The sequence below is a fragment of the Lethenteron reissneri genome, chromosome 36 (genome assembly GCF_015708825.2).
Source record: "Lethenteron reissneri isolate LAM-NWPU_2019-01 chromosome 36, ASM1570882v1, whole genome shotgun sequence".
Classification (NCBI taxonomy): Eukaryota; Metazoa; Chordata; class Hyperoartia; order Petromyzontiformes; family Petromyzontidae; genus Lethenteron; species Lethenteron reissneri.
In genome coordinates this window covers 5239683-5264840 of record NC_083814.1, presented here as the reverse complement: position 1 = coordinate 5264840, position 25158 = coordinate 5239683, and the positions used below count along the sequence as shown (strand labels likewise).

General features: G+C 44.7%; 1 protein-coding gene across 1 annotated transcript in view; it reads left to right on the top strand.

The window, feature by feature from the left end:
* Nucleotides 1–25158, top strand: part of LOC133351033 (calmodulin-binding transcription activator 2-like) — a 615463-nt gene that overhangs the window by 212034 nt on the left and 378271 nt on the right. Inside the window, 1 exon segment of the mRNA XM_061565919.1 lies at nucleotides 9351–9418. Coding sequence (XP_061421903.1) covers nucleotides 9351–9418 — 68 coding nt within the window.

The following is a 25158-nucleotide window of genomic DNA, read 5'->3' as shown; positions in this document are numbered from 1 at the left end:
TCTTGTGTTGCTGGGTTCGGATGTGCCATGCGCTAACCACTGCGCCACCGTTCCCCACCACCACCGCATGCAGGACGACAACTGCTGTGGCTGCTGCTGGTCACTGGTATTGCCGAGTGTGGCCCTGACGTTTGAGCGCTTGGCCGTGTGTGCATCCGTCTTCCCCTGGAGGTCACATTAAACCGATGACTCCATCACGTCTCTATGAGGACACGTGAGCCAGGCTGTGGAGTGCACGGCTGCTGAGATGCGGCAGCGATTATGAGCACGAGAGTTGTCATGGGGCCTTGGCCTGTCTAAGCGGGCCTCGGTGAGTGCGAGTTTGGGGCTCAATCTTGCAAACGTCGCGCGGGACAGGGGACGTTTATGGTCACCAGATCGCATTGATTGCTCTCATCAGCCATGATCATTCAACTGCTGGATGAAGGCCTCCCGTAAAAAAGCCACAGTGCCACGATGTAACGATCTAATTCTTGCACGGAATTTGAATTAATCACTCCATATCCACAGTCGCCTCAATAGCCATGCTGTTCCCTCCTTTGGCTGCCAGTCTTTAGTTCTTTTGGACCCTTTTTTATCATCACTCTGTAGTTCGTCTCAACCACCAGCCATCATCTAATCCAGTGATGTCTCCTCCCCAAAACCCACCTTGTTCTTCTTCTTGGCAGTCAATACGGTGGCTGTCACTTGCGTCTGTCGACCTCCAACGCCCTGGCTTTGCAACAACTGAAATGCCACTTGGCCGGTGGCATTAGCAAGGACCCAAAAAAAATTGCGTGCACATTTTCGTCTCTCGTTTTAATTGGTGTGCTGCTGCCCCTAGCTGTTGGCACAATCAATTGGCGGCCGTTCTCAGTATTATCAGTGCGCGTGCACCTTACTCCCCAGGAATGGGGTAATTTGCAACAAATTCACGATAACTGTTCCACATTTGTTGTAGAACAGGCTGTACCAAGTATGACACCAGCGGGTGAAAGGCCACAAAAGCCCCTCCGTCGTTCTGTGTCTGTGCAATTATCGGTGTTCATTTGCCTTCAGTAAACCGTGAGAGGGGAGGGTATGGATGGCATGGGGAGGAAATCAGAGACGAGACGTGGTATGGTTTGCATTTTTATACGCATGTATATAAACGAGAAAAGTGGGATAAATTGCACTTGTATGAATCTTAAGCTGCTTCCAAACGCATAGCCATTCACCAACGATATGGACAAGGTACTGCATTGTGAAAATTGAACGGTGTTCCCCAGGATTAATGAAAACTTGAACGGATGGCTCGGTACACACTGGCTCAGTGGAGAACACACTGGCCACCAGGCAATTTGACAATCGACATCCAATTCAATGGACATGTGAGAATTTCAAAGAAATGATTGATATTGTCACCATAACCATCGGGCCTAAATCCAACCCAATCGTGTTGGCATGTACGATGAAATGTAGATACATCTATTGTTATTCCAAAAGCTTCCAAAAATATTAATTTTTTTACGTGGATAATTTCTGAATAATGTTTAGTATATATGCAAAGGGATAAAAATGGTATATACAGGTAGTCCCCGAGTTACGATGGTCCGCCTTACGATATTTCGATCTTACGATGGCGATAGTGATACGACAAAATTGCCATCAGCAACCCTTAACATCGTTCAACATGCAGACGACGGACATAATCTTGGTGAGTACAGTACAATATGATACGTTACGATACGTTCAATGCATGTAATGATACGTAGCTTTGGCGATTTAATTTTAGGGTTACCACGATACGATACGTTCAATGCATGAATGATACGTAGCTTTAGCGATTTAATTTTAGGGTTGCCACGATACGATACGTTCAATGCATGTTAAACGTTTTTATAGCAGATAAGATTGTTTCCTGAGAAAACTTTCGATTAAATTGCAGTTCACATAGGTAGGCTAAGAATTTACCTTGTTTTTTTTTACTTCACATTTTACTGTGCAATACAGTATTGTAATGAATAAATACATACAGTTTATACAGTACGCTACTGTAAATTGCTCTGTTTTGCTAAATTATCACCATTCTTTAAGACTCCTGGGTAGGCTAGGCCATCTTCGACTTACGATATTTTCGACTTACGTTGGGGTCGTCGTAACGCATCTCCATCGTAAGTAGACGACTGCCTGTATACCATATACATGTAGGTATATGTATATATATACCATGGATGGAGGGATCCTCATCGTGCCAGGGTTATTTTGTGTTTTTGACCAGACTTCACAATGCTCGGCGGTGTGGGTTGGTGAAGGGAGGATCCCAACACCGGCTCCTACGTTACACGCCACTGACGTGAGCTACGGCAGGGAAATCGGACACGGTGTCATTGGGTTCACTGGGCGATACGCTAACCGTTGTGCCACCGCTCCTACTATTCGTGGATATTTTGGAAGTGAATGTTCCTCTGTGATTCTAGATTTGAAGCTTTCGTGACTGCAAGGATTCATAGTCTTAGGTTTTTTCGGTAAAGTCAAGTAGGTAAAAAATAAATAATAAAAATAATAGAAATAATAATAGAAATAAAAAAATATTATGTATTTTTTATTTAAAAAAATGTTTTTACCTACGTGGCTTACCGAAAAAAACCTTTTTAGTATTTTCCTCTGTGATTTAACAAACACTTTTTTCATCCCTCATTATTGAGGATTTCCTCTTTGATGATCTGCTCAAACACATTTCTATTTATTTTGTATGTCATTTTTGTTCGCTTGCGATGCGCGGTTAACATTTGGCGCAAGCAGAAATACGGTAGTGGACACTTGCACATAGCTGGGGTGTGCTCGTGGGCTATCAGTGTGTAAATGATTTTTAAATTGTCTGTCATAAAATGTCATAAAGCATCCTCGTCGTGGCAGGAGCTAAGAAAAGAAAGTGCAATAGTTGGTTTTGTCCGTTTCAATCTACATCTAAGTTTTTTTTACTCAACACTGCATCCACGGTACCTTGGCCATAATTTTCACTTTTTTTGTCAAGGAAGGGACATTGAGCTCTTTCTTTCACTTTGATGGCATTCTTTTTTTTTGTTTGCATCGTGAACATTTTGGAAGTGATTTTATACCTACGTGACTTTACCGAAAGAACCAAAGAGTATGGATCCGTGCAGTCACGAAAACTTCAAATCTAGATTGTTTGCATCCTATTTAGAGATTTTCGCCGATCTCGGCCCAATAATTTTGCCAAAAAACAAAGTCGACTCAACCTTTTTGTGATAATGATTTGAGTACAAGGGCAATATTTTGCGAGCTTTTCTGCAAAGGTTTTTTTAATTCTGGGGATCCGATTCAGTTTTAGTGAAGCGTGGGGTGAAATTCCCTCGCGTGGAATCCGCGGACTTTCAGACCCTTAGCTCGGCTCAGTTGGGCTGCGGTCACCTGAGCTGCAGGGAGTGCGTTCTCTACCTAGTTGCTGCTGCTGCTGCTGCTTTCTCTGCACGCAGCCGTGCGCACGTACCTGAAGCTCTTCTCCGAGGGAGCCAAGTGGTCAGTAATCTAATGTTGGGATAATTAAACAAATGTTTACCTCGGGATTGGCACAAACTTTACATGCAAAAAGCAATCGCGGAGGATGTAACATTTCAGGGTACACCCTGATTTTATTATTTATTATGTGGCCACATTTTATGAAAATAAACGAGCATATGGAGGCACTTGTATCTTTGTTCATAGCTCTGAAACAGTGGCGGGGATTCCACATTGCTATGGCAGTGGCAGGTCATTCTATAGGACAACATCTGTTGATTTCCCAAAGTAAATCAACACCCCTGCTTTCCCCAGGATGCCCATGTCCCGCTGTTTCCGTACATACGTATGTTAAACTTCTTTCGCCCCTTACGTAACCAACCATGCCAATCGGAGGTGCAGGGGAAGGACAACAAACTAAACACAAAAAATCAGTTCTAAAGAAATTTTCTAAAGAAGTGTTCCCAAGAGCTGATTTTTGAACTGTTCTAAAGAAATGTTCGAAAGAACTGTTCTAAAGAAATGTTTTTTTGTGTTTAGTTGTCCTTCCCCAGTGCGGGGATCTTGGTAGGGCCGTATTTAATCACTCTATAAATATAAATTGTATTTGATGTAATGTATTCTCTCTCGGTAGCGATGGTGGGCTCAATCGACCCCCGGCTGGGATTTGAACTGACAACCTTTCAATTATCGAGTCAAGCGCCCCCCTCCCCCCAACCACAGCACACACGTGGTGAGATATTCTCGACCAATTTTTAAAATAAATTTTACCCTGCTGATATCATCGCCTCTTGCTCCAACTCAAAAGACAATGGGGGGGGGGGGAGGATATAGTTGAGCTTTGGCCAATTAGGACTTTACGAGGACTCTGTCAAAACACTCCCCCATCTGTGTGCATACATTCAAATGGATAATTTGGCTCACTGTGGCCAGGACAGAGATCACCTGGTGGATCAGTAGGGCTCCCAATTGTGAAGGTTGAGCCCTCAACTGCCAGCCTGGATCAACACGGCTCCATCAACCCGTTGGGACAGGTAAAATGAGCACCATCTGCTGAGCGCCACAATCCTGTCAAGGCAGGGGCAATTCTGCCCGGGAAGGACCGGTCTCCGACACATGATCGTGACATTTCCACATCTAACTCGAGACTGCCAGTGGAAAATGAGGACCGTCCAACGATAATTGGAGACTACGGATGCATCGCACAGCCTGGCATCTTAGCCAGGCTGTGCGATGCAAAGTCTGCATTGACAACCATCAGCTGCTTATGCTGCTCTTAAGGCAGTTGCTTGTGTGGCAGATGTGGTGTCAATAAAAAATGAATGTTTAGAATTTACCATTAGCTGGCAAGAGCGCCATTTGTGCTTTCCCTGAAACATACTCGCATTGCATGCGATGTTCTTCCTTGTGATACAAAGAGCATTCTCCATATTCTCTTATTAGTGACGATGTCTGCTCTGGTGAATTGTCGTGCCAGCCGCTCTTCGGCAGGGTTGATGGATCACGCTGAGATCATGTGCCCGAGCCACTTGCTAGTAAGGTTCCAAAAATGATTTGTATTCCTATCCAAATATGCCTCTAAAAATTATCATTCCTGAACGAAAAAAAAGAACATAAGTATGGGTATACTACAGCTTCGTGCCTATGTGTGTGCGTAATACATCAGTTAAATTCTATTACAGCAACATGATTATGTCACGAGATACGTGGAGTTTTCATAATGGTTTGATTAAAATACACTATCTCGTGTCTTGTTATAAATATATATACATTCCCCCTTTTGTAAACCACAAAGACTTGTGAAATTTGCATAATGATATATTTATTGGAGAGCAAAACCGTAATTGTTTACGAAATAAATTGCCGTTTAATTCTGAAGCCATCAACAACAATGGAGAAAATGTATCCGTTCCATCACAACAAAGGACAGCTAATGCTCCCTTTGTCCGTAAGTACTTGAGCTCTTGTGTTTGTGCGGGCGCGCGTACAGCATTTAGTTGCTAGCAGAGGTTGGCTGGTTGGCCCGGTTGATTATTTTTTTGTGCCAGTTGAAATAGAGGTGAGGCATTATGATTATGATTAGAGTTTGGACGACTTGATGAGTGTGTATGAGAACCTGCGCTAAACCACATTGCGACACCGTTTAAACAGGACTAATTAATCTGAAGTGGAAAGAGCGGTGGTGCAATGGTTTAGGCATGTCGTGCTATGAAACTGACGACTCGAGTTCGATTCCAGACCAAACATAACAAAAGTGGAAAGTAATATTACTTACTCCCTCCTCCTAGTCAAAAAACACTCCATTACTGACATGGCATGGGGATGCCTTCATCCGTTGGGCGATTGAGAATGGCTGGAATTTATTGTAATTCTCATCCGGTGTGCATCTCCCTGTGTTTGCGTGCGGGGAGTGGTGGTGCAGTGGTTCGCAAACAATGCACTGTAAGTCCGGTAACTTGCGAACAGCATTTGGCACCTTACAGCCTGAAATACAACTGGGCCCTTTTGTCTTGGTGATATGTGTGTGTGTGGTGCTACGTGTGTGCTCTAAGGCTTTCTGGCCGTTATCATATTGATGGCTGGATTAAACAGACCTGTGGTCCGTGGAGGTGTTCGCTGTGTTTTGAGATGCCCCGCTTAAACGTTCGTCTGACATGCCTCCTAATCCTTTTGTTGGCGACAGTGGGAGGAAGAAAGATGTATTGTGCACTTCTAAGCGCCGTGCCAGCTGTGACACTGGTGGCCGTAGATGCATTGCGGTTGTACAACCTTGTCAAGATGTGCTACAGAATAATAATAACAACATCAACAACAAATCCGACTCCCACGCTAAAGTAAAAAAACAAGCGCTGCACTGTGTTTATAAATACGCGGTGCTGACTTTGTGTGGTAGGCACCCATCTCAGATCTAAAGGCCGTTGCAGAAATATAATTGCATGTGTCTAGTGATCATTTCTATTTTTTAAAGCGCTAATGAATAGCAGAGCCGCTGTTTGATTGATGATTGATTTTTTTCGTCAGATCGCGCGAGTAAAAATGTGTGTCGTACACCCTCATCCAGCCGGCACAGCCAATGAATAAAGTTGTCAGGTGCTCAACGAATATTACGTTTGTGTGGATCGCTCTCCCCAACACAGGCGGCGGTAGCTGCTGAAGCGGCAACAGATTGGCCACGACCTTTCGCGTGACAACTTTATCGATTGTCTATTTTTTGGGGGCAGAAGAGGGTGTACGACAAGCGTTGTTACTTACGTGACCTGACCCCCCCCCCCCCCCACCCAAAAAAAATAGATATTAATGTTGGTTGCGAGAGCCTGCGTCTTAACAGATGGACCGTGCTTCTTTTTTTAATGTAGTTTATTTTTGTGGCTAACTTCCGAGATCAGGTGGTGCGTGTAGCGTCGTCAGCGACGCCCCCAGTGCTGCTTTACAGCGCGGCGGCGGCGTCCGTGTGACTCTGACGGCGGGCGTGTGCGACTGTGGTGGGCCGCACTTTGTCTCGGTTCTCTCGGTCCCGTACATCTCATCAATACCAATGTAGAGCCCAGACACGTGCGACCCAAACGCATCCCGCGTGTTTGTACTACAGAGCCCTGTGAGCACACGCAACACACTGACAAACAATGCTGCCGCAGCAGCACCATCCGTCAACCTGTACGGGCACATTACCGCGGGAAAAGTGGTGCTCAAACCCCTTCTCCTAACTCTTCCGCACAGCCCACCTGGATAGCAATTTATTTATTTTGCCAGTAAATGGATGTTTTCATTGAGCGTGCATCCGGGGAAGGACTCGCTTTGAACCATGGGAATGTGGAATATCCACCGACAAGCTGAGGGTCGCCATGGCAGATGAGGACCACCCCAATGTGAGTTTGACCTTGGGAGACACTTGAGACTTTGTGAATAAAAATGACTTGTTTCATTCAAAATGCATGGCACCAAAAACAAAAAAGAAAGCCCACGTAGAACTGTAAAAATGTCTTGAAAAGTTTCAGCAATTCATTTCTCAACCTTGAGCATAAAGACCATGTGAAGAGAGAGATGGAGATAGCCACTGTTTAAATCCAAGTAAAGGCCTTGATTTTGTCCATATATTACAATTAGTTGACTATATGCAAGCCAAAATGTTTGAATAGCACTTTATCGTTACGTGATATGTTTTCATTTTGTCCACAAACGAAAATGTCACATTTATCCCTGGGTTTAGAATATTTTAAGTCTCAATTCTAGTCTCCTGCTAATCGTATTAGACCAAACTGTTTCTTTGAAACACAATTCACACGTGTACGCTCTATGCAGTTACTACAGGTTAATGATATCCTCCGGTTATAAATTTGCTTGTAATAGTATTTTTCTATTTTTTCCATGTATGGCCACGATGCGGACACAACAATGGCCGTCTCTTACACACGTGTGCTCGCAAGGTTTTGACAACGCCGTTACTGTCCACGGTGCGGTCGATTTCACGCGCAGATAACTGCCCACGATATCACCAAGTGCGATCGGGATCCAATCTGCCAAACCAGTTGCCATCTCCTGGCCCACTGGAAAGTACTTACCCTTCGGCTGTCCGGAGCGTGTGTGCGTGTATGCGTGGCCTAGGTGGCATCTGTGCCCTTGTCAGTAGAGGAGGCCTGGCTGCAGCCTCTGCTATTGTAGTAGCTTAGTGGTTTTTAACGGAATTGTTTTTTTCTAACTCGGGTGCTTTGTCACGCCACTGTGCAATCCCATTAGCCTCCCGAGTGCCCAACGTGCATCCGTTCCCTGCCCTGCCGTTCGCGATGCCATTCCTCCCCTGGGGCCAAATGCACTCCAGGATTTCTGTTTCACGGGGCGTTCTGTTTTCACGAGAACTGTGACAACGACGGCCACTTTGCCTGCTTCTGGTGAACTATTCACTCTCAGCTGTCGACACCCTTCAAGCAGTTTCCTTCAGAGCATTGCCGCCCGGCGACCATTGCTCCCAGTATATGGGAAAGCAAGAACGCATTTTGCACTTTACTCTTTTATCACTGATGTCGTCAAATACCTGCATGTCCCTGTTAGTGATTTTCTTCTTCGAATGTTACATTACATTTTATATTACCTTATTTTTTTATACATGTGCATCTGCTTATACTCTGCAGCACTTCACTCTCGCATTGCTCTGCCTTGGCTGTATACAAAAGCGCAATTTTGTTACGCGATATAAAACTGAAGTGTGTTCTATTGAATGTAAACAGTGTCGCTGCGTTACACTGCCTTCTTGCATTGCGGTGGTGTTTAATGCCTGCTCCTCAAATGTAAGGGTCACCGTATTGTTTTTGGGATGGAAGTGCTGTGCCTGAGTGTCTCACTTTTACGACCTAAGCCATTTGCCAATAAGTGATGAAACGTCGTTGCCACTTTGATAATTACCTGGGAATGTGCATTGGCTGTGTGCTGACAACACTTTAGCAAGCCACCAGGGCATCCATAGAAGCCTCATCCTTGTTGAAGAGAGACGCCACTGCAAAGAATATTACAGGCAGACACTGTTTTCTTGCGATGAATCTGTGAGGATGTATTAATTCTTATAAAAAAAATATTCCTGTATTAGGAGATTTAACACCTGTGATAAAGATAAGGTTACATTTTGGAGGGTTAATATTGGCCTTATAAAACTGATTTGAAAAATTATCTCATTTGCCGTACACACTTTTTTTTTCTCCCCCTGGCATTCAAACTCATTGCAAATTCAAGCGGCATTTCATTCCAAAATAATTTTACGCGGGACTCGATGAGATAGAATGGTGCTGCGTTAACTTAAAACCCCCGTCTGTGCAAGTTTCGCTGCGTTGACGTGTCCTTTACGAATTGCGCCGTTGTCTCTCTGTCCCGTTGGTTTGCAGGAAATAGCGGCATATTTGATTACGTTTGAAAAACATGAGGAATGGCTCACGACTTCCCCCAAGACCCGGTGAGTGATCTGTCTCTCCTGGATCTTCATTCCTCATTGCTCTCTGGGTGTGCATTCAACCCATGGCGGAATAATCTACGTTTTCAGAATCGTGTAACGGTTTGAATTTCTCAGGCATGTCTCAATAGAATTTCTCTGGACGGGGGGGGGGGGGCGGGCATAACGGAGCTTCCAATTTGCACATTAGTTTCCCTTTCCTCAGCAAAGGAGTCTGTAAATGTTCTTAACCCTTTCCCGTTCCGATGATGTGCGTGACATACGTGTACGTCATCAGTTTTACTGCCGATTCTGTTCCGATGACGCCGGCTATCGTAGAGGGTGGTCGTGTCGCTCCAGTTCTCCTGCGGGGTGAGTACAATGCCTTTATAAAGCGCTTTTGTCAAAGTACTTTACGAAGAATAAACAATGGGACAGTATATTCTTGGTTCTTTTCGGTAAAGTCATGTAGAAGGGAAACAATAAAATAATAAAAATATAAAACAATAACATTCTCACGACGTTTCGATTGCAACACAAGCAATCATAATGAGGTGTGAAAACCACGGCAAGAAAATTTGAAAAAAGTGGCGTTTTTTTCTTAACGTCAGCACCACGGACAGCGACTTGGCAGTTGTTCAGACGGACGAGTCCATCTATGTTCGGAAAAGAGGAGGGGGGAGAGGGAAGAGAATGGAAAGCGGTCTGAAAGTCACAGTAAGCGTGAACACAATCAATTAAGACCCGAAATGGTTTATCAAATGCTTCCAATGATTGCTAAGCCATTAAACAATATGATACATTAGTTATTAGCCGATGGGGAAAAGGGATAGGATTTGAGTGTTAGGTAAGGGGAAGGGATACAAAGGAAGGGTGATGATAGGGAAAGGGAGGGGCGAGGTTAGGAGAGGGAACTGGGGAGGATGGTTAAGGTTTTAAGGATGAGGACAGCAAGTAGTAGAGGAAAACTGCTCTTGAAAAAAGACAAGTCTTCAGGGAGGAACGAAAAATGGTGAGTGAAGTTGCGATGCCTCCATAAATAAAATTCAGGCTCAACAGCTTTGCGCGTTCCAAGATTGAGCAGCATAACGGGACACCCACCCTGCCACTTTCAGACATCTCAGAACGGAAAAGGGTTAAAGTTGCCAACATTAATGGTCCTTCTTCCGACACCTCCACACCCACCTCTCTCTCCCTGTGAAATAATGTGAAAGAAAGTGTTTATTTGTTGGTGTATGTGCGTGAGAGATGCATCACATGCTCTTCTTCCCATCTCGATGGAAACATTTGTTGCTTGAAGGTTTTTTATTTTATTTACTTTGATCTGAGAACGGAACGATAGAATTGGACACGGCTTGGACGTATTGGCGGTACACCGGTGCAGCATAACACACTGTCACACCGTCATACAACAGTCTAAAATCAAATTTTGCACTGACATATGTCTTCTGACTGCTTCGATATTGCGACAACTGATTTTTTTTTACTTACCTGCGCACCAACGGTGCACCACCATTACATCAGTTTAACGTTTACCCAAATTTGCAGGCAATATTCATTTTGGGTCTTCGTCGAGGTAAGTTCATGAAAGTTAGAAAAAGTTCCATAATGCCAGACCACCGACCCATGCAGCCCATGGGTTGCGGTTCAAGCATTGGCCTCACAGCCAATGAGAGGTCAAATTGATGAGCCAATATCGCTGGGAACAAATTCGACGCGTAAGAGCAAAACAACCAGTTGTGTAAAAAACAATAACAAAAAGACAAGCCCAAGTATTAAATATAAATTGTGGATGCTAACGTTATGAAAAGTTAATCAACGTTCCAACAATGTTCCCTTTAATACCAGGCTCTTTGGAAGACTGGTCGTGCCTTTGCCATGAAGTTGGGTCATTGCCCAAAACGTCACCTATTGCACATATGATTCAGTGTTGATTGCTTGTATTGGAATGGGCCCATTGAATTTCGTCAGTGGGTGCCCTCATTGTGTGCCTGCAAAATGATTATTGCTCCATTGCAGAAGCTTCTGTGCATTAGTCGAATGGCCGTGTCTACAATACAAAGCCCGTGTTGTGGGTCAAGCGAATGGAACCCTGAACATTACATCGCCTGATTGACCTATTGACTCCGCCGCAACTTAATTGACTACAATTGTTCAGGGACCCCTATACACTTCTATGAATCGATCTGATTGCTCAAGCCTTATACGGCACATTGCAATTTACACTGAAATGAGAATAAACGGTGGCTGCGTAGTACCTTGCTCTTCTTTGCGCGGCCCTCCGTTGAGCCGAACGTCACAGAAGTTGCAGCGAGCGCAGAGGCGCGTTTGGGATTTCTGTTCCGCGAACGGGAACGATGGTGCGGCGGGTAACGGCTTGCGCTGTGAACCCGCCGACCCGAGTTCGATTCCCGCTCACGGCCACCAACACCGGTGGCGATTATCTGCAATTGATCCTTGGCATCCACTAGGTCGACTCAGCCTGAAAATGAGGACCTGGTGTGGTTCGTTGTAAACATCGCGGTGAGACAAAGGCGGTCGGGCGTTGTCTTGGCCACCCAACCCCTCATGTGCCGTGCCGGCCTTCACAGGTGCTACTCTTTAACAGCACTTACCCCGGCAGTCTATTAAAGGCCATATGGGTGATCTTAATCTTTGTACGAAGCTGTAGTATTTGTGTGTACAACTGTATAAGATTGGCTCACAAATACATCGTACGCGCATTCAAATTTAAATAAAAATAGCACTTATTTCCGTAGTAACGGGACAATGGCATGTACTTGGTGTGGAAATTCCAATTCTGCAAAAAACCAATATAATTTTGGATTGCTGCCAACTCGTTCCTGACTAAAATCAATTAGCAGACGAAGCACGTTTGCATAACAATGACCCCTCCAGACACCTACACTGCGCAAGGTGGAATTGTTTTGTTTGCAGCATCGCTTGCAAAGAAGCTTGTAAACATTCATCACGAAACAATGCACGTGGCTGTGCAACAATTTCTGGGAACACTCTCTCCGTGGATGTTCATTTACCCACCTGCGGTAATCTTGCAAAGCATATTTAAAGTGCGTAATTATAATTTGCTTTTCGCCACCGCTTTCCGGTCCAAACGATTGCACCACTAGCAGAGGTCGCAATCGGGTACCCGATACCCGTACCCTACCCGATACCTGGCTACCCGTACCCGGCCGGGTACGGGTACCCGTTTGCGACCCTGGTGCGGCCGGGTACGGGTACGGGTAGGCCGTGAGTCACTGGGGAGTAACCGTTTGTCACTCATTTCCCAACGTCTTGTCTCTTCTCACAATTCAAGTTCCTAGAATCAACCCACCCGCGCCTTCAACATGGCTTCATCCCAGAGGTTGCAATCGGGCACCCGATACCCGTACCCTACCCGATACCCGCTACCCGTACCCGGCCGGGTATCGGGTACGGGTACCCATATCCTACCCGGCCGGGTACGGGTACCCGTTTGCGACCCTGGTGCGGCCGGGTACGGGTAAGGAATCAAAACCCTTTGCGACCTTTGACCACTAGTGACCAATTGCGTGTTTTTTTATCGGTGATTCTTGCAAAATACGGTAATGCTGTATTATTTTTGTTTCATCATAGCTGCTAGTTAGATGTATGTAAATGCATCCTTAGGTAAATGCGTAAATTCTGTTTGCAGTCCGCACTTTCATGTGAACTATCACCTTTTGGACTTCAATTGGCTGGAGCGGCAAGGGTTGGCTTGTGGCATATTGAATGAGTTTACCTTAGCGTGCCACTCCTAGCCAGGAGTACCATGACTGAAATATCGGGTGGCTTTATTCACATGAAACCTCTCGATTTGTATTGCTAATACGAGGCCAATGCATCATTTTCCGGTGTGAAAAAAAACCCAAAGGTCCCGTTGCGGACGAGCATATGACGCTGCCATCGTCGTCACGCAAGGTGTGTGCTTATTAAAGGTTCAAGATGGAAAATCCCACAATGGCAAATGGGGTCTGCGCTCGTTTGGATTCGTCGACTCGATCACACGTGCGCTTTGAATATCGAGCTGCACTTCCAACTTCGTCTTGATCGCAGCGCCTCGCTGTCTTTGTGTGGCCGGACCCTCGCGTCACGCCGATGAAGCCAACTCACGGGTTCTTGCCGTGTGCCCCACCCCCCCCCCCCAGGACCTACATGCCATAGATTGTAATCCTCAAGCAAGGGCAATGGAATATGCTCCATGCCTTAATCAATGACACTTGCATATGAGTGGCTCATAATACTGGATTGCTACTCATGTACCCAGCAAAAGTTCTTGCATCTGCATTGTGTGAAGCTAACTGGAAGTGCTTGTGCTTTTCTTTAGTCAACAAATCCAATCCACAATTGGAGACCCCCCCCCCCCCTTTACGAGTCTCGTTATCTATTTGATATGACAGCCCGATTGGAAATTGTGTTAGTTCGCTTATCGTTACTTTCCACTCGATCCCAATGAAGGGAAGACATTGACTTTGTTTATTTTTGTTGTCCCTTATCTCCAGCTCCATTGCAGTTGTGCCATGCATGCGGGTAGTCGCCATTAAAAAAAAACTCACTGGGGATCTCTCGCGTGGAATTGCGAACATTGCCGTTCGGTTTATTTGTGTTGTGTTTGCTTTTGTCATTTTTTGGTGAGGCCGGTCTCTGTTGCAGATGAGGCTCTGCTTGGTCTCTTGTTGAGTTCACATCACCCGGTTATGGGAAGATACCTGAACTATTAGAGATTACAGAAATAACACGGAACTTATGTTCAGATCCAGATTTCTTCCCGTAACTTCAGGAGTGTGGATAATTTTCCCCACACGGTTACAGAGAATAAAGTTCGCTCACGAAATACGTTGAATTCTCAAAACTGGAATCTATACAAATTGATTGCATTTGCAAATTTGATGTGATGGGTTTATTCGTTGTTGCTCTCATCTTGGTGCTTTAGGTGAGACCATCATTGCCTCGATTCAAACCCAGGCCTCAGCCGTAACAGCGCAGCGCTCTGAATTCCGAGCAGCCCAATCATCTAAATTGTGTTCAGTTAAAATAAATCATTCCGTCAGTGTCATTTCCGTATGCAATTAATGGTCGGAGCGTCCCGGTTGGTAGAGCAGCGGGCGTCTTCAGCACAAGGTCGTGAGTTTCAAATTCTAAATATCAGTTCAAACACAGTGCATCGCTATTTAAATGACCCATTTAAATCTGTACTTCCTGTGTAAGTCGACTCGTCTCTGTTGTCGGAATGTAGAATTCCGACCACTGAATTTGGACTTCAAACAGCGATAAGCTTGGGTTTGACCCTTTCTGGCAATAAAACAGGAGGTGTTAAGATGTTCAAACACCAAATAGACGAACCTTCTTCAAGGCATCAAGTCTGCATCAACCACACACGGCACTTGTGGCAAAAATTGCAAGCAGACGTTCTCTGACAATATACGCGTCGTCTTAGAAACGTATTGGCCTATACCAGAGACAGCCTTGTTCTTTATGTCCTAGTTTCACCGGTGTTAGACCAGAGAACGGCAAAAGTGCGAATGGTACAAAGATTATGCACGTGTCAGAACACTTATAGCAGTCACATCTAGGTCCCATGTATATACGTGTATAATATACGCTGGGTTTCCTTTAAGTCTAAAGTGTGAAGACTGCTGACTCATAATCGTCAGCCATGGTCACTCCACTGCTGGATATGTTACTCATTGTTATCAATGTATTTGTTTTCTTCTCATTGCAATGCTCTTTAGTTGAACCAGCCACAGCCAGTGGTGCCTCTCTTATTCAGAATCTTTCAGTCCAGCTGGGGTATCCTCCTGCAATGAATCAACAACAACAAAACGTTCACCCTTAAGCATGAGTGGAACTTTCTTCTGGCTTTATCTGAATTATTGTCTTGTGGAGCTAATGCGATTTAAATCTGATGGACCAGATGGCAAGATTCTAAACATCAAGATGCATACTCTGATGCATTGTCGTCTTCCTGTCATTTCCCACGTCTAGAACTGGAAGGCACGCTTGTAGAAAAGGCACTTTGCTCAGGCTGAAACATGTGTTCAGCTGATGAGACTGCCGAATTGCGTAGAGTTGTCTGGCGAGGGTTGTGAAAGTGAAACGCCGAGCGTTCGTTAACACGCTCTATGGTAGTTGTCAGATAGGCAGGCAGGCACGCAGGGTTGTCTGAGCTTGGAGTTTGGAAAGTCGACTGTCGCATGACATCGATGCAGTTCCTCCCACAAGGGGAAGCTCCTCTTTGATGTTTCCTCTCACGCCTGTACCACCCAACCACCTAGACATCCTATCTTCTTTGTTTTTGATAACTTTGTTGTTGTTTGTGCTTTTTGTGTTGGTGCCATTTCTTAAATGTTGTATTCATTTTTGATTTTGCTTGGTAGTAGGGTTTTCATTTGCTTGGTATGCGTGTGTGTGTTGGGCTTCTTTCACGCCGTATGTAGCCAACCACGTATTGGGATTCCGTCCTGATGTATAATTAATGTACAGCGTTGTGGGATGCTTATGACATGAATGATGCTATATGAAATTAAAGTATTATTATTTATTATGGATCTTCTTTCGTATGGCTAATGTAGATGCAGAACAACAACTTCAATTTCACATTCAGGTGGTCAAGTCAGATAATCGCGTCGGAGTGTATCGCTGTGATGTCCCCTTCGCTATTTGTGGATCGGGCATTGCATCATTGCATGCTGCGTGGTATGTTCTGGATGACCACATTGGGGAGTTGAATGGATTCACGATGGTTTGGGTAATAATAATAATAATGCAATTTATAGCGCTGGCAAATTTGCGGACGTAACGGCCGCAACTCAGAGGCGCGGAGCCAAGCTCAGAGTCACTCGAAAGCGTGGTTGTAGAGGTGAGTTTTTAAGTGTCTCTTGAAGGAGGCGATTGAGGTGATGCTGCGAATGTGCAGAGGGATGATAGCGTTCCAGACTGTTGGGGCTGCCACCGAGAAGCGGCGCATAGACATGACCATCCTGGATCTTGGTATCAAGAGGAGGTCGTGAGCCACGCAGTGTGGGTGCTGGGCAGATGGATACATTCTCAACAATGTAGTCGATTCCTTGTTCATTGCCTCACTGTTCCATTCCAATTCCTCATGTCTGTTTAAGGTCTATTAATACGATAATGAGTTTATGGTATTCGAGCCCCATTTTTCAAATGTTATTGCCATGAACTAATTCTGTCCTTATTTCATACCTCCAAACTTTTTCACATCATAATTATGCGGTGATGGGGAAAAAAGTCAACTTTAATAATAGCTACACTTCTTCCACTGTCCGCTTATAGCAGGCGACGTTGCGTTCCCGCAGAGCTGTCCTCGATCTTGCAGTTTTTAACCACCATGGAAACATATGGACCACATTCTCTGAAATTATTGTGACGCTGCTGAAAGTGAGACTCACCACTAACTATTGCCCGGCGTCAATAAAGTTGTTGGTCACAAAGATGAAGATCATATTCTTAGGTTTTTTCGGTAAAGTCACGTAGGTAAAATATTTTTTTTTAAATAAAAGTACAATAAAAATAAAATAAAAATCACGACGTTTCGGAGGCAACACAAGCTTCCGTCTTCAGGTGGAACCGTCACAGCACGATTGCTGTATCAAGTGTGCTATTTTATTTTTACTTTACTTTTTTTTACCTACGTGACTTTACCGAAAAAACCTAAGAATATGAATCCTTGCAGTCACGAAAGCTTAAACTCAAGATGAAGATCCCCCATAACAGATTGTTGTAGGCTGGCATGGCACTCCGGAGGGGGGGGTGAGGGGGGGTCAGCACCACACCAAACCAACCTTTGTCTCCCCAGTGACGCACCAGGTACTCATTTGAAGCTGAGTCGACCTAGGGGAGGCCCACGACCGGTTCAGATAATCGTCACTGTTGTTGACGTGAGCAGGAATCGAACCCGGGTCGCCAGGTTCGTAGCGCAGCGCGCTAACCGCTACACCACTGCTCCAAAGACAAAGATATTGATCCCCCAAATAGCCTGAACAGCAGGGTTGCGATTTCCGCATGGAAAATGCGGAAGGAGGGTTCAAATTTTCCCGCATTTTTGCTAAAGTCAACCGCAAACGGTGGAAAGACTACTCCTATGGCCGCGCGCTTTTAATAACACGTTAATGCGTTCTATTGGAAAGGATACATGCAAGGCCCAGCATCACGTAGGGCTTTGAGTTACTGATTGGAATGAATATATGATTTCCGCATTTCCGCACAAGAACCACATACTTTATTCAAATGCGGAGCCGTGATTACGAGCACATGTACATGATGTATCCTTTCCAATAGAACGCATTAACGTGTTGTTAAAAGCGCGCGGTCATAGGAGTAGGCTTTCCACCGTTTGCGGTTGACTTTAGCAAAAATGCGGGAAAATTTGAACCCTCCTTCCGCATTTTCCATGCGGAAATCGCAACCCTGCTGAACAGACTGTAGGGGCAAGTGCTGTTAGCGAGCACCTATGAAGGCCGAAACGGTAGACGAGGGGGTTGGTGGCCAGCACCACACCCGACCGCCTTTGTCTCCCCAGTGACGGTGTTTACACACAGGTACTTATTTGAGGCTGAGTCGACCTAGGGGAGACCCACGACTGGTTCAAATAATCGTCACTTGTGTTGGCCGTGGGCAGGAATCGAACCCGGGTTGCCAGGTTCGTAGCGCAGCTCGCTAACCGCTACACCACCGCTCCCCACACACACACACGCCTACAAAATGCACTCTCAAATGTGTATTTAAAATACAGGCGGGGAGGGGGGGAGTGCTTCTTACATCCTCTGGAAGGCGGTCCGTGACTTTGTCACACAATTACTTTACTTGAGCGGTGGCAAACTCCCATCTCGGCATAGGATTTCTCCCGCTGACCGGCATACAAGGATTTCATGATTTAAAACAAGACACGATCAACTCTTGCAAGGAGCCTCAAGGTCTTAAACATTCACAGGAGAACGTTGCAAGATGCTTTCCTAATGCCTCACGGAATTACTTGGCAAGGGCAGGTTTGGAATTAGAGACTCAGGCAAATGAGTGCTATTGCAAGTGTGCCAACAATATAACCCTCCATCTGGATATATATATTTTTTTATGGACACACAAGTAGATCTTGAATACAAATATATGCGCCGGATTCAGTTGCATACAGACTGCGAAGATGATGGTGGGTATCAATGGCTTGCCAGGACATGTCGGTCAATGTTGTAATGTACCTTGCCCAGTCGCGTTTGGAGAAGCTCGCGAGCGAAGTTGTCCTGAAAGGGAATACCATTGTCCGATTCAATCTCGCAGGGCCAAGCACTCGCGCAACGTGGGTGTTTCATTCGCGCGGGCGTAACTACGCCTCCCATGTTTGCTGGCACGGGCGTACCGTTGGCCCTCTCTCGCCCTGTAGCATCGTGGCACTGTGAACAACCACTGGCATTATCATATCAACTTTCACATTGGCATGGGCATTGCCTCCATTATTCACAGGGACCTCACGAGTAAGTTTACAGCGCGGTGGTGAATGTCCCACAAAAATACGGCAAATTTTATAATATTGAAAAAAAAACTCAACAGAATCGTCAATAGCACCGTGGCCGTAGAAAGCATGTTCTCTGAAGGAGGGCCATTGCCCAAAACGTCGGCTGTTAGATTATTGCTTTCCTTTTAAGGCTGCAGTCTTGTTGATGGCTGTGTTGAGTTATTTAAATCCTTTATATTAAGTTCGCATGCTTGCTTGCGTGCTTGCTTGCTTACGACCGTGCAAATCTTTCGGTCGTTTTTTAACCCACTTCCCGTGATCCAATCGAGCTGACATTTTCCACACAGACTCGTTGTGCCAGACAATTAATGTTCGTGAAAAAAAATTCCCAAAATTTTACACTTTTTAGGCAAAAAAAAAATATTTTACATATATTCAAAAGAACTCATTCTTGGCTTTGGCTGAACGTCACAGTATAACAGCCCAGAGCGTAACCCCTCCACAGGCCGTGGCGGAGTAGCGCAGTTGGTAGCGCCCTCGCTTCCCATGCCAAAGGTCGCGGGATCGATCCCCGCGTCCTCCACAGGCGAATATATTTTTAAATCCTTTATATTAAGTTCGCTGCCACGCATATAAAGGATTTATAGTGAAAAACTTTGTTTTTACGGGTTTACTTATTTTTCTCGTGTTAATTCCACTTGTGCACCGTTGCCAAAGCAGCACTATCACCAAACAATTCAGCAATTTGTTAACATTGTTGAACTTTTCACATTTCTTTACACTCGGCGATGTGTCTTTGGTGTCTGTTAGACAATCACCAGCCAAACACACACTTGCATGTGAAAAAAATAGAACTTCCCTACTGCTTATTCGCATTTGAATTTCAATCATATACACAGTAAATAACAAAAATGCTAACTATTATTATTTTACCAGGAAAGGCCCACTGATCTATGTATCTCTTTGTCAGAAACGACCTGGCCACAAATGATAGCTCAACGAAGTGGCTTATCATATGGACATTTACAGCAGCCAAATACTCTATAAACACATTATTCTAAATGTGGAGGGAAAAAGCAGAGGACCCGTGGAACTATCCACGTGACTACAGGGAGAGAGACATGCCAACTCCAAATATACAGCAGGCATCGGGGTCGGGATCGAACCCATGACCTCCTGCATAGCAGGCAAGGTAGTTCACATCTTGCCAATGTGGCACCCCTTGTACAAAGCATACAACGAAATATTTAAAAAACCTGAATCTCTTTTGGTAAAGCAGCCTTATAGACAGACCATTGTCGCTCAAGAAAGCATCACATATGCATACCATCAGCAGGTTTCTGTTGGGGGCTTTGCCAATTTGGGTCGCAGTAGAGAGGAGGGTTTTATTGCGGATGCTGAACCAGGCGTTTTGGGAAGCACGCAAGCATCGTTAAAAAGAAAGTTCAGGCCCTGCTTTGTTTGTGATCAAACTTTACCGCCGTCCTTGATGGGGCTTAATGATAGTCAAGATGCAGAAGCAGCAGTGCTTTGATCATGTCGTGCGAATGGCTTCTATAATTGCTCATGGTAGTTTCCAGGCCACATATATTTTAAATAATTACACAACACATATTGGTCTTGTACCAACAAAGTATTTTTCTATTTACTTGATTTAACAGGTAAAGCCCACTGAGCTATGAGCTCTTTTTCAGAGGAAAGCTGGTCACAAATGATCGCTGTTTGAAAGTGGTTTATATCATCACTTGGGAATTTATAGTAGCAGCGAAATAATATAAATGCATGTTTCTAAATATGGAGGGCAAAACCGGAGGATACGGAGACATTTTTCATGTGACCACGGGGAGAGAGAGAGAGACACACGCCAACTCCAAATATTCAGCTGGCATTGTCAGGGTCCGGGATCGAACCTACGACCTCCTGGGGGCAGGTGTAAGTCAAGGTTTGTGCACTGGATAGATTGCGCAACTGCTCTATGAATCCGTTGACCCGAATTAAAGTCCCAGCCACATTCACCATCAGTGGCAAGCGCTGTCCCAACGGGTTCTGGACTCCCACCACGCCAACCTGCCCCGACCAGCCCGGGTCAACTATGGTCAAAGGGGTCCCCCATGATGATGGGAGAGCTTCATCGAGCCGTGTCGCTTTCTCGACAGGAAAGTCTCCACTTGACCTGTTTGACCACGGGCAATCGTACCGTGGGGGTTGGTCACTTGCCTGTTCATTCGCGGTTCAGATATTGCTCGCCGCTTATGTAAGCCGAGGCCGGTGCGAACAAGAAGATCATCATCAGTGATGATCATTCCACTGCTGGATGAAGGCCTCCCCCAAGCTGTCATCATCTGTCATGATCCTGAGAAGTCATTATCCACCTAGCGACTGGACACGAGCTGATTTAATGGCTCCATCTCCAATTTTGGCGTCCTCTCGGACGCGTTTTATTCCTTGGCTGCCAATAAATAATTATTCTTGACCCAACGGCCATTGTCCCTTCGAGTAATGTTTTTTTTTTACCCTGGCCTTCTTGCTTTGCTTAACAGTGGGAATGACATCATTAACCTACTTGTGTTCTCGAGTGTCAATATTCTCACCTTATTCTTGTGTTTGTTTCGTAGGAAGACTTGATAGTGGGCCATTCATTCGTGCGCTTAAGTACTGTTCACATGTGCTCTTAAAAACGTGTACTGTGGTCTTCAATTAATGTCACATTTTGGGAACGTAACTTTCACAAGTGAGCAAATTCGTCTTGAGATTCGATGTGCTGCCCAAACAACACCTCGTAGTTTTTTTAAAATGCTTCTTGACAATTGTTCAACTTTGTGACTGACAAAGCTTTCCGAGGTTCTGAATGAATGCCGTGAGTGAGCATCCGTCAGTCGCTAACCACATTACTCTATTTATTTATGAATGTGATACCCCAATAAGCATAGTCTGTTCTTAAAATAAAATATATATATTGCTGCACACGCTCTCCTGTGCCGGTCAAGTATTCAAATTTGAACCTTATGGCAGGACCCTGGGGTTCCATAAGCCCCCGGCTCTCGCAAAAACTGCGTTGCGACGTCATTTGATGTCTGTTGAAGGCGAACGACACGGCAATCTATTCCTCTCGACGAGCTCTACACGATGCGCTAATCAAAGTTTCAAAGTTTTGTTAATGACTACGACATTCGTCGTCGCTGCTGCGCTTGGACGACACGACAACAGAATGGTCCGCGCCAGGTGGGTCGCGGCGTTTATGTGCGCGGTGGGACGGAGTCAAAAATGCTTTTTTAATTTCTTATTTGCGCTTTTGACTTCCGTTTATCCGGGACCCGGGGTCCCGCCATAAGGTTAATTTGTAAAATCCTGCTTTGACGCCGCGCAGTGTTGCACACAGCTTGAGATTGCTGCCAAAACATTTTAAAGACTCTGTAAATTACAAAGCTATTTGAAGTCAAAGTTTCACTTCCTCTTATGGATTGTGGCTGTACCAGGGCAGTAAGTGTTGGCAAGGGAGGTCCTTCATTTACCGTTCATTTGTAAATAGTTGATGAAATACTGCGTTGTTATTTGCAGGCTGCATATGCAGTCATGGGCTGGTAGTCTTGATGGCCATGAGTTTGCACATTGTTTCGGGGATGTTTAAGCCGTATCTTCGGTTATGCAAACAGAACCACCAATCCTCAAGTGGTAATTTAATTTGAATGAGATAACAGTCGAGGTCGGTGTTTGTCGTATTTGGGTCAAAAGTTTCAAAATGTTGAGAAGGACATGAAATTACTATTTTATAAGTCGAGTCTGCTCCGTGTGTGTGTGTGTGGATATGACATCCCCGTAATTGAGATTTATGTCACTGAATCTATCCAGCGAAATTTAGTTTCAAATGATTGTCAGATTAGGTATGCAGAGTCTACTCCTGGAGAGTTTGAGTCTTTTAAATGTTTTATTGCTGATTAGTTACATTTAAAGTGGCATGTGTCTTACCGACTGCTGTTCGGTCGATGCCTTTTTATTATCTTTTAATTTAGTGCAAATTGCAAAGTGATGAATAATACATGTCCAATCGAGGCTGTAAAAAAAATAGTTATCTTGCCCAACTACATTATTTTGAGATTGCACTCATCATGAAGTGACACTTAATCCTCGACAAGTAATGTGAACATTCAGCACATGTGCCGTAGACCTTGACTCATTGTTCCCATCGACTTGTGGGGTTATTCTCCAGGTGCGTCCGTAGTTTTCGCCCTCGTGCTAAAACACTCGTTAAAAATCTAAATTGAACACACCTCTAAAAAATACGGGATATTTATTCAAAAGTCGTGAGACCGAGTGAGGCTTTCGTCGATTAATAACGGACATTTATTTCAGTCGCATTTTTCGTTGGCAAATAACCCAAGATTTTTATGTCGTTACCTACGGTGTTGGTTATGATCATGATATGCAAATTCTTTTGTCAAGGCGCTCTTCCCCCTCCAACCCAGCTTAAATATACGCTCCAAGCCTGGGGTGTTTCATTCAGACGCTGTCTTCCCGACAGACCTGTTCTTCACCTGAGGACGGCTGCTTGCGTTGTGGCCGAAACGTCATGAGAAATATTTTATAATGTTTTATTTTTATTATTTTATTATTTCCCTTCTACGTGACTTTACCGAAAGAACCAAGAAGATATGATAATGTTGTCAAATAAGTTGGACAGTTTTAAAGGCACTCGCATATTCAGATATGGCAACGAGCAAACGTTACCTCCGGTGGCTGTCCCTGAAATGAGATCCTTTATAGCACTCGTTGAGAAAGTTCAAGCTTTTGTTGGAAATGCATATCTTCGCAGCATTTTCCCCAAGATGTGAATCAAAAGGCGCACACTATGCAGAAGTCGGGTTCGTGTTTCAAAAGGACAAGGGCAATACTTTTTTTGTCTAGATATCATCTTTTGGACAGAAGGACAATCAGTGAAGAGTTGGATAATTTGGCTTTAATTGCTAACCATCTCAGATGTGCCTAAGCAGAAAAAAGTGCCTACGCAGCACTGGTACATCCGGTTATTATTTAAAACTTTTCAGTTCAGCCTGCATTGCACATTTTTTTGAATTATGGACATTGAAAAAAAATATTATTCACTGATTGGCAAAAAAAATATTGTCATTAATTTTAACAAAAGCTCTGGGCAGGCTGTCATTAAGAGAACAATCCATTTTTGGATTCGGTGCGATTTTCGTGCAGTCATTGACGACCGGGTCAAAAACTTAAAACCATCAACTCTGCGACTGCTCTGACCCACCTTTAATCTCGCATGCCTGCCCAGCTTTCAATCCAGCATCTCTGCACTCGACTCGTACCTCTGGCTTGGCAGTACAGAAAATGTTGCCTACCACCTCTTCCACCTGTATGCGGATAGAGTGGCTTCCCCCTGGCATGCGTAGGTTGTCTCTGGGTGCTCCGGTTTCCTCCCATAATTGAACAATCATTCATTACCTGATCGCACCTTTATACGTAGAGGACCGCAGAGCTTTGGGGGACCCATTTTGGCGTCGGCTCACTGCTTGGCCACCTATATCCCACTTTGTCTGCGGTTTGTCCTCGCACATCCAAGTCGTTGTCTCTCGTCGAGAGCGAGCGAATACGGTACGGCGCTTTACGCAGTGGACATAATTGTTAAATATTTAGACTATTTCTTTGCTTGTCATTATTGTTGTTTATATTGGGTTATTGCATTTTTTTCGTCGGCCCAATGCGCTTAAAAGGTTCACTTCTCGGTTGCTTGTTACCATCGTAGTAAATAGCACAGAACAACGATATATTCAGAAAAAAACTATTCTTGAAGGACACCTTGGTAGCAATAGAATTGACTCAGCAATGCCTGCTGTTGCATCTCTGCTGCATTGGTAGCCGGTAGTATTGGCATTTTTCTCATAAGAGATGTCAAACTCTGTACGGTTGACCGTGCGTGCCATACATGCGAACTTGCCGGTTCCCACTGAACTCCTCTCTCTGTCGGACGTGCCCAAACACAGCGCAAAAAACAACGCAGTCACTTTTTTTTTCTACGATTAGTTTACGCAACTTTTTTTTGATCCAGATTAAAATTGCACGCTTTTTCTCAATCCACGCAATATGAAGAAGCATTCAAAATAATCATAATGAGTTCGTTTTGTTTGCATTTGAACGTGCCCTGGTTTAAGATGTTTCTAGTCGGTATCAACATTAATATTCCAGCGGTGCCCTCTGAGAGGCCTTGACTTCATTTAACCTTCAGTTTCAGGGGTGTGTGTGTGGCATGAGATGGCATAATTAATATTTT